The 15,767-nt window shown below is 45.1% G+C and overlaps 2 protein-coding genes across 5 annotated transcripts in view; both read right to left on the reverse strand.

Moving 5' to 3' along the window:
• Nucleotides 1-108: 108 nt before the first annotated feature.
• HTRA4 (HtrA serine peptidase 4) lies at nt 109-10,125 on the reverse strand. Its single transcript, XM_034647779.1, has 9 exons — nt 9,635-10,125; nt 9,071-9,226; nt 8,095-8,299; nt 6,803-6,997; nt 6,364-6,396; nt 4,676-4,790; nt 4,205-4,262; nt 3,690-3,785; nt 109-362 (listed from the first exon to the last, which is right to left on the reverse strand). Exons 1-9 carry the CDS (start codon nt 9,856-9,858, stop codon nt 197-199), a joined length of 1,248 nt encoding a protein of 415 aa, XP_034503670.1. The 5' UTR covers nt 9,859-10,125; the 3' UTR covers nt 109-196.
• Nucleotides 10,126-10,241: 116 nt separating this feature from the next.
• Nucleotides 10,242-15,767, reverse strand: part of PLEKHA2 (pleckstrin homology domain containing A2) — a 56,891-nt gene continuing 51,365 nt past the window's right edge. For all 4 annotated transcript variants that reach the window (XM_002925250.4, XM_034647447.1, XM_011232352.3 and 1 more), the window contains 2 exons: nt 14,534-14,611; nt 10,242-14,092 (listed from right to left, as the gene is read on the reverse strand). In XM_002925250.4, coding sequence (XP_002925296.1) covers nt 13,730-14,092; nt 14,534-14,611 — 441 coding nt within the window. In that variant the 3' untranslated portion in view covers nt 10,242-13,729. The remainder of the gene's footprint in view (nt 14,093-14,533; nt 14,612-15,767) is intronic.

Here is a 15,767-nt window from a genome sequence, read left to right on the forward strand (position 1 = left end):
AGTAAAGCTTCTTAACAACAGTAGAGCACTGGTCCCTAAGTGTGTGTGTATATGTGTTTATCTGTATGTTTTAAAGCATTCATTTTTCTTAAGAAAGAAAGAGACCCTAAAACTTGCCATGTTTGGTACATCTTCAGTACAAACCAGGTAATATAGCTTTGGTTTTGTTAGATGATTTCTCTTTCAAGCAAGATACTTAATTGATTATTTCAGGTGTGACTGTCACAATCAAAGTTTGACTTCCTCGAAGAACCATGATGGATAGGGAATCATTGTCCTTAACAGCTTCAATAACATCGGTTGTGGTGGTAACAGGTTGCCCATTTATGCTGACAATTACATCGTGGTCTCTCAACCCAGAGCTGGGAGAAGGGGGAAAAAAGGACAATGAAACTATAAGTTTTACTTGTCCCCATCTAGAATTTAATGTCTGTCTCTTATGGCACTATTTTGCTGTCATTTTTTTTTTAAGATTTTATTTATTTATTTGAGAAAGAGCACAAGCAGAGGGAGAGGCAGAGGCAGAGAGAGAAGCAGACTCCCGGCTGAGCAGGGAGCCCAATGCGGGGACTCCATCGCAGAACCCTGGGATCATGACCTGAGCCGAAGGCAGACATGTAATGAATGAGCCACCCGGGTGCCCTTATTTTGCTGTCATTAAATATACAAACCAGGAAACCAGAAACAGCCTTAGTCCTTTCAGATATGAGGGCTCTTACAAGATATGCTGGGAAATCACCTGGGGACAACAATCCTATTTACATTTATAAAATCAGTCTTCTAACAGGATCATGTGAAAAGTTTACTCCTCCAATATATTGGATTTGGTTGGGAACAGGGAATTTAGCTTTGGGTTTTTATCAATCTCTCACCTCTGTAAGCCTCAAGCACACTCCTGGTCGTACCACCAAAGATGAAGAAGAACACAGCAATATTTTTCCCCATACAGTTGTACTCTGATCAGTGGTTTTAACAGCACAATTACTTGCCCCATCTCCATCGACAGCATGATAGCTCTGGTTCTAGGCTCCTTTTCCCCAAAGTTGTGATTATATTCTGTCTCCAATATATTTGCTTCACACAGAATATATATTTGAGAAACAAAAGCACCCCCAAATAAGAAACACTCCAATAAATACGTAGCCATGCTGATGATTTCTCTTAAAGTCAATAATGGGCTGAAGAGGGGCATCAAATTAAATGACTCAAGGAGACACCACTTTAAAGAAATGCGAAGCCAAAGGAAGGATGTGGGAGGATTACCAAGATATGTGGAATTTTCTTTTAAATAGAAATTTAAAGCAAGAGGATGTGAAGAGAAGTTTGAGGGCAAAGCTAAAAGCACGGAAAACCTTCAGAACAAGGACAGCTCAGGAGGATGACTGGGACAGTGCAGAAAGAAGAAACTTAATCCACCGTAGTTCTGTGAGTAGAAAAAGAGAAGGAAACCCGCCAGTTATTACTGAATGTAAACTACGCACCAGAATGAGGGAGTGAATCTCAGCTAGGGTAAATAACCTAACCCGTATCCCCCAGCTTGGAAGGGACGAAACTAGGATCTGATCCTGGGTCTTTCAAAGGTGAAAACCCATCTTCCTGCCTCACACTCTGCCTCTTAGAAACAAAAGCAGCAGCTACAAAACGGGATATCCAGGAGTTAAGCTAGATTCCACATCCCTGCTCTCTACTTCTATGTACCTCTCAAGTTAATTACCTCTCTGTAGCACAGCTGCTGCTCCTATAAAATAATGCCTATATCATAAGACTGGGGGCTCAAAAAAGTAGGTAAAACACTTAAAGCGATGCCTGACATATAGTAAGTGGTTAATAAGTGCAAGCTGTTCTTAGTGTAATTATTATTATTAGATTTAAGTGGATGAAGCCAGAACTAATAGATTTCTGGCTAATCAATGACTTCAAACAAGCAGTAGTCCCACACTTTAATGTTCATCCAAGTCACTTGGAGATCTTGTTTAAAATGCAGATTCTGGGGCGCCTGGGTGGCACAGCGGTTAAGCGTCTGCCTTCGGCTCAGGGTGTGATCCGCGTTATGGGATCGAGCCCCACATCAGGCTCCTCTGCTATGAGCCTGCTTCTTCCTCTCCCACTCCCCTGCTGTGTTCCCTCTCTCTCTGGCTGTCTCTATCTCTGTCGCATAAACAACAAAAAAAAAATCTTTAAAAAAAAATTAAAAAATAAAATAAAATGCAGATTCTGATTCAGTGGTGGGGCCTGTCATTCTGCCTTTTTTTCTTTTTTTTTTTTAAGATTTATATGAGAGACAGAGCACGTGCGAGCTGGGGGAGGGGCTGAGAGAGAGAGAGAAGCAGACACTGCACAAGTGCAGACCCTGATGACAGTCTGGATCTCACAACCCCGAGACCATGACCTGAGCCTAAATCAAGAGTCCGAGACTCAACCAGCTGAGCCACCCAGGCACCCTTCGTTCTGCATTTCTAAAAAAACAGCCCCAGGTGATGCCAGTGCTGCTAGTCTACAGACCGCATTTTGAGTAGCAAGGACTAGGAGAACTGAAAGAAATAGCTTTGGCCTTGAACCAAAAGATAAAAATAAAGGAGTTGGGGGAGGGCAGGAAGCAAGAAAGTCGAGAAAAGCCTATGACAAGCCAAATTTAGTAACATGAGACCTAACATTTAGCTATTAACAGTACCCTATGGTTTCTTCCCCCTACCAAAAGAGTTGCCATAAGATAAAAAGATAATTGAGCTCTTGAGAAACAAAAGTAGTGAGAGAGATATACTGAAGAAGTATACGAGAGGGACCCAGGAGAATAATTGCAGAACAAGCCACCTCTTCCCTCAGTAGTTAGTATAAATATTTAAAAACGAGTAAAATCAGCTGGAGCGCTTCTTTGATGAGCTGTTTGTTGCTTTTTTAACATTCACTCATTTGGTGCTGGCCTCTGATATGGTCTTCCAGAGTACAAAGAAAAAAATGCTTAAAGTACCTAAAATATGTTCTTAAACTTTTAGCCCTCTAAAATCTTCCTATTCTTAATAACTAAGTTATCAAAGGTAGATTCGGGAATTCCTAGCAAAATTAATTTAAACTTATGCTATTAACTCATCATGAATTCTTGAGCTACCAAAAAACCATCCCCTTCCCAAACACAAGTACACAAGTCTAATTCAGCACTGTCCAACAGAAATGTAAGACAGGCCGTGCACGTAATTTTAAATTTTAAATTTTCTGGTAGCCACATTTTTAAAAACTTTCTTAATTTGTAGAAATCTTTTAAAACTAGATGAAACTCATTTTAATAATATACCTATTTCGGTCAATATATGTATTATCATTTTAAGAGTACTTTTATAAATTATTAATAGGTATTTTAGACTGTTTCATCTAAGTCTTTGAAATCCACTAGAAACAACACACGCCCATTGTGCTACTCTACAACATCATACACATGCAGTGATTAAAGTTAAAGGCAGTTCTTCTAAAACAAAAGGTATGTGTAATGGAAAAATCTCTTATATTGATTGCCTCTGGTTTGTGGGGTTTTTTTTTACTTAAAGAAATTAAAATTAAATAAGATTCAGTTCCTCAGTCACACCTGCCACATCTCAGTGTTCAACAGCCACGTGTGGGTAGGGCCTGTATTGAATGGCGCGAGCCGACACCCATTTACCATGGCACGCTAGCTGGGCCAAGGCCTGCGCTCTTACCTTTCAGCAGCCGTTCCTTGAATCACCTCATACACAAAAACCCCAGCACTCACATCAGGGAAATCGGGATCTTGCCTTTTCATCTCTTGAAGAAGGCTAAGAAAAGTGAGAAATGTTTTCCCAGAAGGTTAAGAAACACAATGAATTCCTCACCTGAGCCCTGGTCAAAGCCTCCAACTCAACAGGTACTCTTATGTGTTCAACTCAAGGTCCCAGGAGGCCGGTGAGGATTCCATCAAGCCGGTCACAGTTGTTCCTCCTTGGGGGTGGCCCGGTTCTCTACCAAAGCCCGGAACCACCGGACATTATAAAATATAGCCACAGTGAAAGAAGCTACCATGTGTACCACAAATACTGATGCAGGCAAAGCACAGAGACCTGCCCTGTGACAACAGGGCCCTACACCCACAAAAGTAGCTGGCTGTAGTCCACATGCTCTACATTCCCGTTAAGACCATCCAGCTCTGCCTTTGGCTTCTGAAAAACAACCCAGACACATTGAAACCCATGCTTACTTCATAGTGACAGGCAGCATTCGCAGACCGAGATACTTCTTCTGTGAAAGAGACTTTCCTGGAAAGGAAAGTTATAGGGTGTTACTAACAACAAAACTGCTTCCCTTTTGGCAGAGCTTAAAAGACAACAAGTCACGGAACATCCTTACTATTATTGTAACTGCCCTTTCAGGCTGTCAGCCATGAAAACGTGCTTCAGAGAACTTTTGTCACTAGCACAGACACTCCTCCCATCCACCTCCCATCTCCAGCCCATGGGCTTCCTTTCTGCCATAATTCACATATTTCTGGGTACAACACATGCCTGGCTTAGTGCCTAGTTCACCCATATTGCCACCCAAACCACCATGATAAGAGCTGGCTACCAGTGACTCAGTATTCTATAGAATCCAAATGGCGGTCCCCAGAACAGATGGAGGACTCCTGAAAAACACCACAAAGAGGGGAAGAAAAAGTCCTAACTCCCCTTACCTTTCAACTGGCGCTCATGGAATTCTGCCAAGAACTGTCGAATTCGATCTGAGGGAATTGCGAAGGAGATTCCCGCGGTCACCTTCAACGTATTTATGCCAATCACATCACCATCCTGGCAAGGGAGGAGACATCATTCAGTCGCCAAGTCATGCAAACTGATCAGTACAAAACCAGGACCAGCAGAGGTGGGAGTGATGCTAGTCACTGAGGGTCAGAGCACAGAGAGGCTAGAGGAAAGGGGACTTCCACACAGAGCAGTGGATGTTACCTTACAGGACACACACTGTGGTAGGAAAGGGGTGAGGAGAGCCTACCCATGTGCAAATCCCTGCTGAGGACTTTTTTTTTTTTAAGTCTTGAGTTCATTTTTTCCTTCGTCAAATGATTTTAAAAGTGAACCACAGTTTGTATTTTGACACAGATAAGAGGACAAGGAGTACTTGTCTTTTCTCCTCAAATGACACTAAAAATAAACATGGGAAAGGCAAAAAGCTGTTGGGTTTTCAGCAACACTTCAGTGGAACTCTTCAGAATTAGCTAATGGACCTCAGAGAACAAAGCTCTATGAGGCCAAAGCTATGAAATGGGAAACACTTTGTTCTTCATGCACTTCATCACCCTTTAGCCTTTGTTGGGTAATGGGAAGGGTAAAAAAGAGACTTCTCATATTAAAATACGTATCGTAACTCGTAGGTCTGGAGTGTGGCCTGACAATCTGCATGTCACCCCAGCTCTAGTAAAGTCATTGTCTTTTTTAAAATTTTATTTATTTGAGAGAAAATGAGAGAGAGAGAGAGAGAGAGCGTGAGCACACACAGAGGGAGAGGGAGAAGCAGACTCCCCACCAATCAGGGAGCCCAACAAGGGCCTTGATTCCAGGACCCTGGGCTCATGACCTGAGCTGAAGACAGACACTTAACCGACTGAGCCACGCAGGTATCCCTAGTAAACTCATTGTCTACTAGAGAAAGCAGGCACGAGAAAATTGCATGAGTAACATTACTGTGAGAAAATGAGTGCTCAGTAATTTCACATATAGTTCATCCTCCAAAAAGCAAGTGTAATGTGTAAAGAACCAAAAACAAGCAGCCCAAAGGGACTCCGCATGATCAGACTGTGTGTCAAACAGCATTGCACTTTCTTATGTTTTCACAGGTATTTGACCAACTAGGCACTCTCACGTTTCCAGGAGAGATGCTGAATCACATTTAAGGATTAAATACATGACAGAGTGATGGATTCTCACTGTGGCTCTTCTCTATCAGGACTAAAAACCCGAACAGACCACGTCATGGGGTTAGCATTTTGGGAGGAGGGACAGTTCTTCACATGCAGCAGCAGGCGGTCTTCAAGGGAGACGTTACGTAGCACAGTCGGTCATCTGACATATATTTTAGTTTAGTCCCCAGGCTTTTGTAAACTACCCAAAACAGAAAGCATGGCGAAGAGATGTCAATAAGCGGAAGTCGACCCTGGCACCCTCAGCTGGATGAGCTCACGTGCCATGTGATAAAGGATGGTAAATCCACCACAGATCTTAAATCTTTGCTAACCCTTCACTTGAGATGCAATAATAGAAAAGCATCCTGCCGCAAATCTCTACACAAGAGTGACACCCTACTTTGCGTCATCAGTCTTGCAAAGTTTGGAAGAGACATGAAACAGCAAGGAAAGTGGCCACTTACCAAGTTCACCAGAGGGCCCCCAGAATTGCCGTGCTGAAGACAGAATTCGAAAAAGTCATCAGTGCTTTTCTGCTTGTCATTTATACGTAGCTCCCAAAGAGGTTTACCAAAAGCAGCCTGCTCTGGTGAGCCCTGTTCCCCTTAGGCAGGCAAAGCCGTGCGCCCGTCATCACCAACACTGAAGTCAGTGCAGGTAAAAGGACCCCCACCTTCTACAGCAGGGGTGACCTCTATGACAGACCCTAAGAGACTGCCCAATATCATGGATGTCAATGATCACATCAACTGAACTCTAACAACATGGCATTCCATCCCCCCAGTGAGGATCTGACTGAACTCTGGACAGCCCCAACAGGCCAAAGGAAAAAGAAGGCCTGACATCTTCTCACTGTCTTGCCAGTACCTTATGGGCTGAGGATGACCCTCCCAACTGACTTACATTAATTATGGCATCCGTCTGGATATAGTCCATGTCTGAATCCTTCAGCCCCAGCTCTCTGCCCCCTCGCTGTGTACTGCTGACAATTCCTGCGGTCGCTGTGTTCTGCAGAGAAAACGGGCTGCCCAAGGCCACCACAAACTCTCCAGCCCGCAGGTCAGAGGACCTTCCCAGCAGCAATACAGGAAGGTCAGTCTGCACACAGCCAGGAGGGATGGGAAGGACAGAGAGGTGAAGAACAAATCAAGAATAGAATCAACCAGTATTTGTGTACAACACACATATGACATGGTCTCTATCATTTGGGCGCTTACAATCCAAGAATCCCCCACCACTCACATAGGTTCTACAAGCGCCTGATGCTTCTTCCTCAAATTCCAGCAACCACCAACCTCTCACTTGGTGAGATGACCAGGATGATCTCTAAAATCTAAAATTATTGCTTTGTAGAAATTACTGTAACTAAAGGACCAGTGAAGTCATTGATGAACATACACTGACATTAGCAACTTACTTAGCACTATACCAGCTCAAAATTTTATTTTTTTAAGATTTTTTAATTTATTTACTTGAGAGAGAGGGAGAGAGTGAGAGAGAGCAAGCAAGTGGGCGGGGGGGGGGGCAGAAAAAGAAGCAGACTCCCCACTGAGCAGGAAGCCTGACATGGGCTCTATCCCAGGACCCTGAGATCATGACCTAAGCTGAAGGCAGACGCTTAAAGACCGAGGCACCCAGGCACCCCCCGCCCCAGCTCAAAATTTTATAGTCAAAATTAAACCACAAACAGAAAGGAGATCACCCAGAACAGTGCTTCTCAAATTTTAATGTGCACACAAATCACCTGGAGATCTTATTAAAATGCAAATTCTGACTCAGTAGACCTGGGTGGGATCTGAGATCCTGTATTTTTAAAAAAATCTTTCTCAGATAATGTCAACGCTGCTGATGTGCAGACTAGCCTTTGTGTAGCAAGGACCTCAGAGCATTCCTCGGCAGCTCTGAATCCATTGCAATCATTCCTAGTATTGTAAGGCAAGAGGAGAAATAAGTTTCCCAGAAGCAGCATCGGTTGAAGAAGGAGGTAAAGGAGGCTGGATAGTTAACAGAAATTGTTAGGGCTATACAGATAGGCATAGAAAAAAATAAAAGTGAAAAACAGAGAAAAAGGACCCTAGAAAAGAGCATATACCAGGTAAAAAAGATGTGGTGTGGGAATGGGGTGGAAAGGAAAATATCAGCAAATTGATGGAAATCCCCAGATGCACAGACTGATTTGGCCCTTGCATACTCACATTTGGCTCAATCTTAATCAGTGCAAGATCCAATTTATGGTCAATGTCCTTGACAGTGGCCTCATACTGGACCCCACTCTGGAGCTCCACCTGGATCCGCTGCTGGTTGCTGAGGACATGGGCATTGGTAACAATGAGCCCATCCTCAGACACTATGAACCCAGAGCCACTGGATGCAGGAATATCCTTGCCGCTAAGAGGCGACCTGTCCCAGCAAGACAACAGCATAAGCAGAGGGCAGGAAACTCAGGGGATCCATCACAGTTTGGGGACATGGAACCTCTCATTTATCAAATATATCTCCACCACAGTTTTCTCAGACATTTTACTATCCCGTCTGTGTTTTCCCTCTCTCCATGTATAACAGGACTCTGCATGTTCAGGGTCCTGGCCATCTCTTAGGAACATGACTGAGAGCTGATTCCAACTCTACTTTTCCAGGGACGACCTCTCCCCTCCTTCAGCGCTGGTCAGAGCAGCAACCCTCTGCTTCAGAGAGAGGCCTAACCTAATCCTACTACCGCGCGCAAACGTGTACCTGGTGCCACGTTACTGAGGACCCAGGCAGGGCGGGAGTCCAAGTCTGGTTCCGGCTTAGGTTCCACTACTACCTGGTCTCGTGACATAGGATTTCCTTCCAGGCAAACGAGGAGCCTGAGCAAGATCACCATCAGGATTCCTTCTAGCTCTTACATCTGACCTTCGATTTTGTCCGCGAGAGATGAGAGGGAAACCCCAGACACCGACGTGCAGAGCTGCAGCAGCCCAGATACGGAAGTCACAATCCCTACGCTTCCGCTCTTTGGCTAAACCACCCCGAACAGATTATTCAACCTGTGTGAGCCGCGATTTCCTCACAGCGGGTCTTATGACTAAATGATGCCTGCCTGGAAAGCGGTAGCTCGGTTCCCGGAGCGGGCAGGCACTCAGAAACAGTCCGCCAGGGTAGCTGGCGGCCTCCTCCTGCCTCCTTTACCTGCGGAACAGCTGCAAGTGAACCACAGACGGCGCCACCTTCTCCACCACCTCCGCGATGAAGCTGTACTTGCTTCTGAGTGGGCCCACACTCCTGGTCCCTGTGAAGAAATGCTCCATTCTTGGGGGCGGTAGGCGCCCCGCTGCTTGGCCGCATCAGGTGTCATACCCCAATTCTCCCGATCTCTCTTCTCCTCCTCTCTCCTCTCCCTCCCCTTCCTCTCTTCGGTCTCCCCTTCGTATTCACTGCCACCCCGCAAGGATACGCCTTGAGGGAACCAGACTTGTCGTCCCAGGTGGAAAAGAGAGAAAGAAAAGAAAAAGGGAAGACGGCATTCAACAGGCCTGGGGAGGCAAGTGGGGAGAAACCACATGGGAACTGGTAAGGAGACACCTAAGAAGGAAAGAAAACTGGGAACAAGGAGTTGAATCCGGAGGCAAAGGCGGGAAGAGCCGGCGGCGAACCGCGCGACTGGGGTGCGCTGCCTGGGGGAGTTGCGAGCAACCGGAGCGCGCGCGCCCAGCGCTCACCTCGACCCGCGCAGTCGCCCTTCAGGACCGGCACNCGACCGCCGCGCAGACGCGGCAGCAGCGGCAGCGATCGAGCACCGGCGTCGACCCAGCGGAGCAGGTGGGCAGCGGGGGGCAGCGCGTGGGCTCGCAGACCGCGGGACAGCGCAGCAGAGCCCTGGATCTCCTGGCCTTGACTCTGGGCACAGGCAGCGGGAGCAGCAGCCACAGAAGGAGGAGTTGTCCCAGCACAGCCGGCCGCAGCAGAGATCTGGTCATCCTGCCCCCTTCCTTCTTCACTTTCCAATTACTTTGGACCTAACTGCTGGAATGAGCAACACTTTCTCCCGGCCAGGGTGCCGCCTTTGTCAACCCCCTGGGCTTTAAGGGGCAGAGCCTGGCAGAGCCTGGCAGACCTCTACACACACACACACACACACACACACACACACATACACATACACGCGCGCAGGCACACATCCCCCACCACCCGTCCCCGCCCCAGGGCCAGGTCCACCCCCACGAAACGAAGAGAGGTCCCCAGCCTTGCCCTGTGCAGGCACCTTCCTCAGGAAGCCCAGAAAACCAATAATGGGGCAGACGGACAAGAGAGATCACCCACCCACGGACAGAAGGTCAGCGTTAGGAAAACACATGCCATATTTCAGTATTTCACATGGTTTTATTACAAAACAAGCAACAAAACAGTTTTAGAAAATTATATTTTGCTACATACCAATTAGGCGATCACATAAAATGAGAAGCATAACAGTTTCCATGCACTCAAGCTCAGTGCTTACAGTGAGTGCATTTCACAGCTGAAACATACTGGTTCAAAACACAAAATCATGCCACACCTTCATAAGCAGTGGGGAAAGAGGTCAAACAGTATATTTTTGCTAATATTAGCTTTATTCAAATTCTACTTAGCATGAGTGACTGTAACTGCTGCAGGCAATAACATAGAGAAAAAAGGAGTAAGAAAAAAAAAGTGATGTTGGTAGAAAGGATTTACTAAACTGTCCATTTTTGACATGTTCAAAGTTTACAAACAAAGCTCATTTGGGAAACTCAATTTCCAAAATGGTGTTACTGGTCAACAGTGAAAACAAACATCAAATTCCACCGCTCAACTATTGAATCTATTTAGGTCCTTTGAGCCCATATGAGAGCACAGTTATATTCAGCAAGGGGAAAAAAACCCTTTTGCTTCATATGAACTACAAAGCTGGACCTTACCTCTGTTCTTTCTCATGTGAGTGAGGTCAGCATTCTATTCAGAAATAAATGTATAACCTCCAATATTTTGAGCTGAGTCTACTCTACACCTTAGTAGCTTTATGGTGTCTCACAGGATGCAAAAGGTCAAACAATGTTTACCAACCACCAACTGACCTTGAGTAAGCAAATCCTTAAGCTCTCAAGAATAGTGGATGGTAAATAGTTCAATTATAGAGAAGACCACCTGTAATACTGTTACACAAACTGAGTCAAGACCACTTCAATAGTCTTATGAAAACAGCACAACTCAAGAGGGTTTTTATTCCACAAAGAAAATGCAGTACATTTTTGGTTCCTTTTTTTTTTTTTTTTACCTCAGATTTATTCCAGAGCCTATACATTTAACTACTAACCTGTACTGCATCCTGCCCTGTTTTTTTTCCATCTGGTTCCATATACATTTAAAACCAAATGCTTTTGACTATATATGCACTATCTTTGGCTCACATATGTAGTGACATTAAAAAGTTGTGATGTGAAATTGGCCAGAAGGTAAGAAATATGGACACAAAAGGAATTCTGAAATAAGGTTTGGGAATGAGAATCCTTATAGACTTTGCTGAAGATAATTCTATTTATCTGGTGTTGGAACTACATTAACAATATTCCCACTTGGTATTCCCAAGTATATGCCAACTAGAGTCCTTGTTTTTCTCTATCATAATAATATAATCTAGATGTATAAGTATGTTTAACACATTCTTAAAATAGAGCCTACTGAAGTAAGAAACATATTAGCTTACTCTAACAGCCAATTAATTTAGCAGTAGTATTCTAGCAGAGAGTTTATTTAACAAAAGAGAAATGGGTGCATTTTCACAGCTTAAACACGAAAAATGACAGCTTGCATGAGTAAGGGAATGTTTAAAGGGATCTCAAAATTTCCTAACTTATTTTTGTTAGTGCAATATCACTTATTGTGTACTTTCTTTGACCTAGCCAAAGAATTTTCTTGAGGAAAATCTGAAGATGAAACCAGAGACAAGGAGCTTTAAGGATCTAAAATGACTACTTATCAGGCTACTTGAAGCTGTAACCTCAGTCACTCCTAAATAACTCCCAGACCACTGATTTCTGAGGACAACAGTCTACAAGAGTCTGCAAAAAAGAGGAGAGAGAGAGAGAGAGAGAGTTATCCAGTACTAGATGTCTTTTTTTCTACCAGGACCACTAGGCCAAACAATTTAAGTAAAGAATAGCTCCAATGCAGTGCAGTCAAGAAAAGTTCTCAACATGACATAGACTTCAAGGGAATTACACTGCCTGGAAGGAACATAGATTCCCCTCAAGCCCCTAAGGATTTCTGATGACACGTTTCTGCCTCTGTATTAGGTCTGGACATAAGGAAGGGGAAGGGACGGACTTAGGTAAAAATGCATCTCTCGGTATCTACCTCTAGTCATTAATTTTTAATTTAAAGGTAATTAACTGATCTAGCTGAAAAAAGGCATAGACAGAAATTAGTTTTTCTCTCCCTTTAGGGAACCCTGATAAGTTAGCAGTTCACCACATAAGTTGGACAAATTCTCCCAGGGACCCTTCTTGTCAAATGAAAGAAGGTACACCGAAGAATCTGGGTGGGAAATGCAACCTATGCTCTTCTACTTGGGAAATCTTGAGTCAGCAATGCAGCCTCTAAATCAATGTTACTATGCAGAGTTTCTATTTTATTAAAAATATAAATACCTCTCAAGACTATCCTTGTATCTCTTCACTGTTAAGTACATGGAACCTTACCAGGTTATAAGGTTTGATCATGCAAATACACAAGGCTTCATTCAAAGGGCAACAGAAAAAGTAGAAAGCAAATCTGCCAGGGTATATAATATACAGCACTTAAAATTAGACTAATATCAGCCCATTGAAGAGAGCTATGAAGTAAGGATTCAAGAAATCTGTGCTAAAACTGACCTTTTCTTCTGTCTGGAAAACACGGATCAGGAAAGTTTATCTGGATGAAGTTTATCTGGATGTCCGTCTTTTCCCAGCCCCTGCTCTAAAGCAATTCTAACATTCTAAAATAGAGATCTGATCTCTCACACAAGGGAATTATCCTACACTTATCAACCCTCTGAACTTCCAAATAACACCATAGCAATGGAAATGTCTGCTCTATTCTCAACAGTCATAACTTTTAACACTGATAAACCCATCCCCAGGGCCTGACACAGAAACTGGGTGGGCAGGTCTATCACTGACGTTGACATTATTTGGGGTCATAGACAAGAACAGAATAATTCCCAAAATTGGCTAATACACTGAGGTTGAATGTTTCCCCATACCTTACACGAGATCCCTATTCCCCTATGGAGGTCCCCTGGGAGGATCTAGCCTCCTAGACATTCTGAGAGCTACCTGCCAGCCCCCAGATTTTAACGCCTCTTTTCAGAATGTAACCCAGGCAAGCCAGCTGGGTTAGTTACCACCTTCCTACTTCACAGTCAGACCTCAGCCAATAAATAGGAATTGGATAAACCAGATGACTGGCCCAAGATTCTGTGCCTGGCCTGGAACATAAAGGAAGAAACTACAACTAGGACAAGGAAATAAAACTTGGTTAGGAATGAAATTGCACTCCCAACCTCCTCTCACCAAGAAAACCTTAAGGCAGTCAAAGCAGAGGCAACGTGCTCTCCACTGAGTGTGCCTACAGGTCTAACGTAGTGAGTTTCCAAGTTAAATACACTGCATTGATATTGAAAAAAAAAAAAAAAAAACACCAAACAGGCCTGCTGGATGGGCCCCTCCCACAGAGCATCCACAGGAATATGAGTGCCAGAGGGTCTCTGACGGTCATCCAAAACGTAGGGAAACTGAGTCATGGCCTCCTTTTCTTGAGTCCTCCCCCCTCCCAGGTCACTATGCCCTATCACACATCAGAAGTCCGTATGCTCTCGTCATCAAGGCTGAACAGAAATGGTTTCTCCTTGGGGTGCTGGGGCTCCGACCTGTGCCTTATCCGGGAGCTGGGCAGCACCCCAGAAGTACTACTCTCCCCAAGTCGAGGCATGAACAAAGAGTCCCCGGGAGTCTCTTCAGCTGGAAGCACCTTGTCCCCCGCCTGGGGGACTGGGGTCCAGGGTTGCCAGGAGGAAGCCACAGAGGGAGCTTTGCATAGAGCTTTTTTCTCTTCCACAGGTAGCCGCCCCCTGCACAGGACAGAGTTGGGCCCCCCTGAGAGGCTGGAGCTTCCAGAGCGAGTCAAAGAGATGGATCTAGAAAAGGACATATCCTACAAAAATACAAGGGAAGAAAAAAACCAAAGGAAAATAAGGCCTTTCCTGACAATGTTTATCCCAAAGTCCCAGGAAGAACACCCTCCCAGGATCACCACCTCAGAGGCCCCAAGGCACTTGTCTGCGGAAATCAAGTATGACCAACAGAATTCACCCCAGATGCGTCGAGGTCTGCCTACGCAGGGAGACGTGTAGAGCACATCACAGACTCCGTCTCTTTACCCAACCCTGCCTCACCTCTTTCCAACAACCAAAAAAAACAAAAAATAAAACTTTGTACCTAAATCAGTAGAAAGAAAAACACACATGACAGCCTCAGGCTTCACCTGCCTCCAGGGACAGACCGCTTGGCTGCTTCACCACATAAAACCTGCCCACCCAAAGAGACTTCATCGCCAAGTTGACAGTGACCATGGACCAGAAAGGAAGTGACTTACTCTGGGGTGGCACTTGAGGGCCTGGACAGCGGCCCCGATCTCCTTGATCCAGCTGTGCATGTCTTCCGGACTGTCCGCCTGCAAAACACCACAGCACGTATGGAGCAGTCAGTGTTTGGCACCATGACTTCAGCTCTCAAGTCTGTGATTCAATTCTAAGTTCATAAAATCACACCATTAGACCTGGACAGATCCCAGAGATCACGTAGTGCAGTGGCTCTCAGACTCTTGAGGACATTTGTTTCCTGCAAACTCATCTTCAACTCCCCATAAATAAAACCGCTCCAAGTGGAGCTGCCGGGCAGTGAGGCCGAGGCCATCCCAGCTAAAGCCCCTCACCCTCTCCGGAACACAACTGGCCTGGCCTAGCCTCCCATTTTACAGAAAAGGGAAATGAGGCTCAGAAAGCCCAAGCTCAACGCTCAGGGTTGGCCTGGATTCCAGTTCTCTTGACTCCCAACGTAGGCATCTTTCTACCACAGCTATCCAAACAGAATAATCCCTTTTTCAACTCCAGCCCCGCTAAAGCCAAATACTCTGCAAATCCTCCAAGATATATATTATCTCCAGGAACAAGGCTTCCCTCAGAGCACAAGGGACCTGGGTCTGTCCAGACTCCATCCAGGCCTGGAGAGTTGGGAGACTCGGAGCACCAAGCTTATCAACCTGTAGGACACCGCGGAGCCCGTTAGAAAGTGTGCCGCCCAGAAATACCTACCAACCCCAGAAGGGGGCAGCAGTGGCTCTATGAAGAAAGGAAGGAAAATCAAATGGCCAAAGCAGCAGCAGGTGGAGCTCTCCAAATTCTCAGGGCCTTCCAGCTTTACAGGGGTTGAGTTAAAGTGAACCTACCAAATGTTTACTGTGGCCCTCCTCAGTCTTACATGTGGCATCAGGTGCCAGGCCAAGGGACCTGGCACCAAATCCCTGACCTCCAGAAATTTCCATTTGTTCATCTCTCTCTGCTCCCTTTGCCTTCCCCTAACAGTCTTACCCAACATCACAAGTGTGCACCTGTGTGCCTATAAAAGGTATATGTAAAGGACACACTCCAGCCCACAAAATTCTCCACATAGGCCCCTTGCTTTCCCCATCCCCCAAAGGATTCTTTCACGTTGTATTGTATCAGGATAAAATAACTGTTTTTTTTAAATCCTCAAACTGGCATTCTTATCCCTTTCTGTCACCCCAAACAAACCCTCATTAGTTAGGTGTGTGCAGAAGATACTTAGAA

The sequence above is a fragment of the Ailuropoda melanoleuca genome, chromosome 18 (genome assembly GCF_002007445.2).
Source record: "Ailuropoda melanoleuca isolate Jingjing chromosome 18, ASM200744v2, whole genome shotgun sequence".
NCBI lineage: Eukaryota > Metazoa > Chordata > Mammalia > Carnivora > Ursidae > Ailuropoda > Ailuropoda melanoleuca.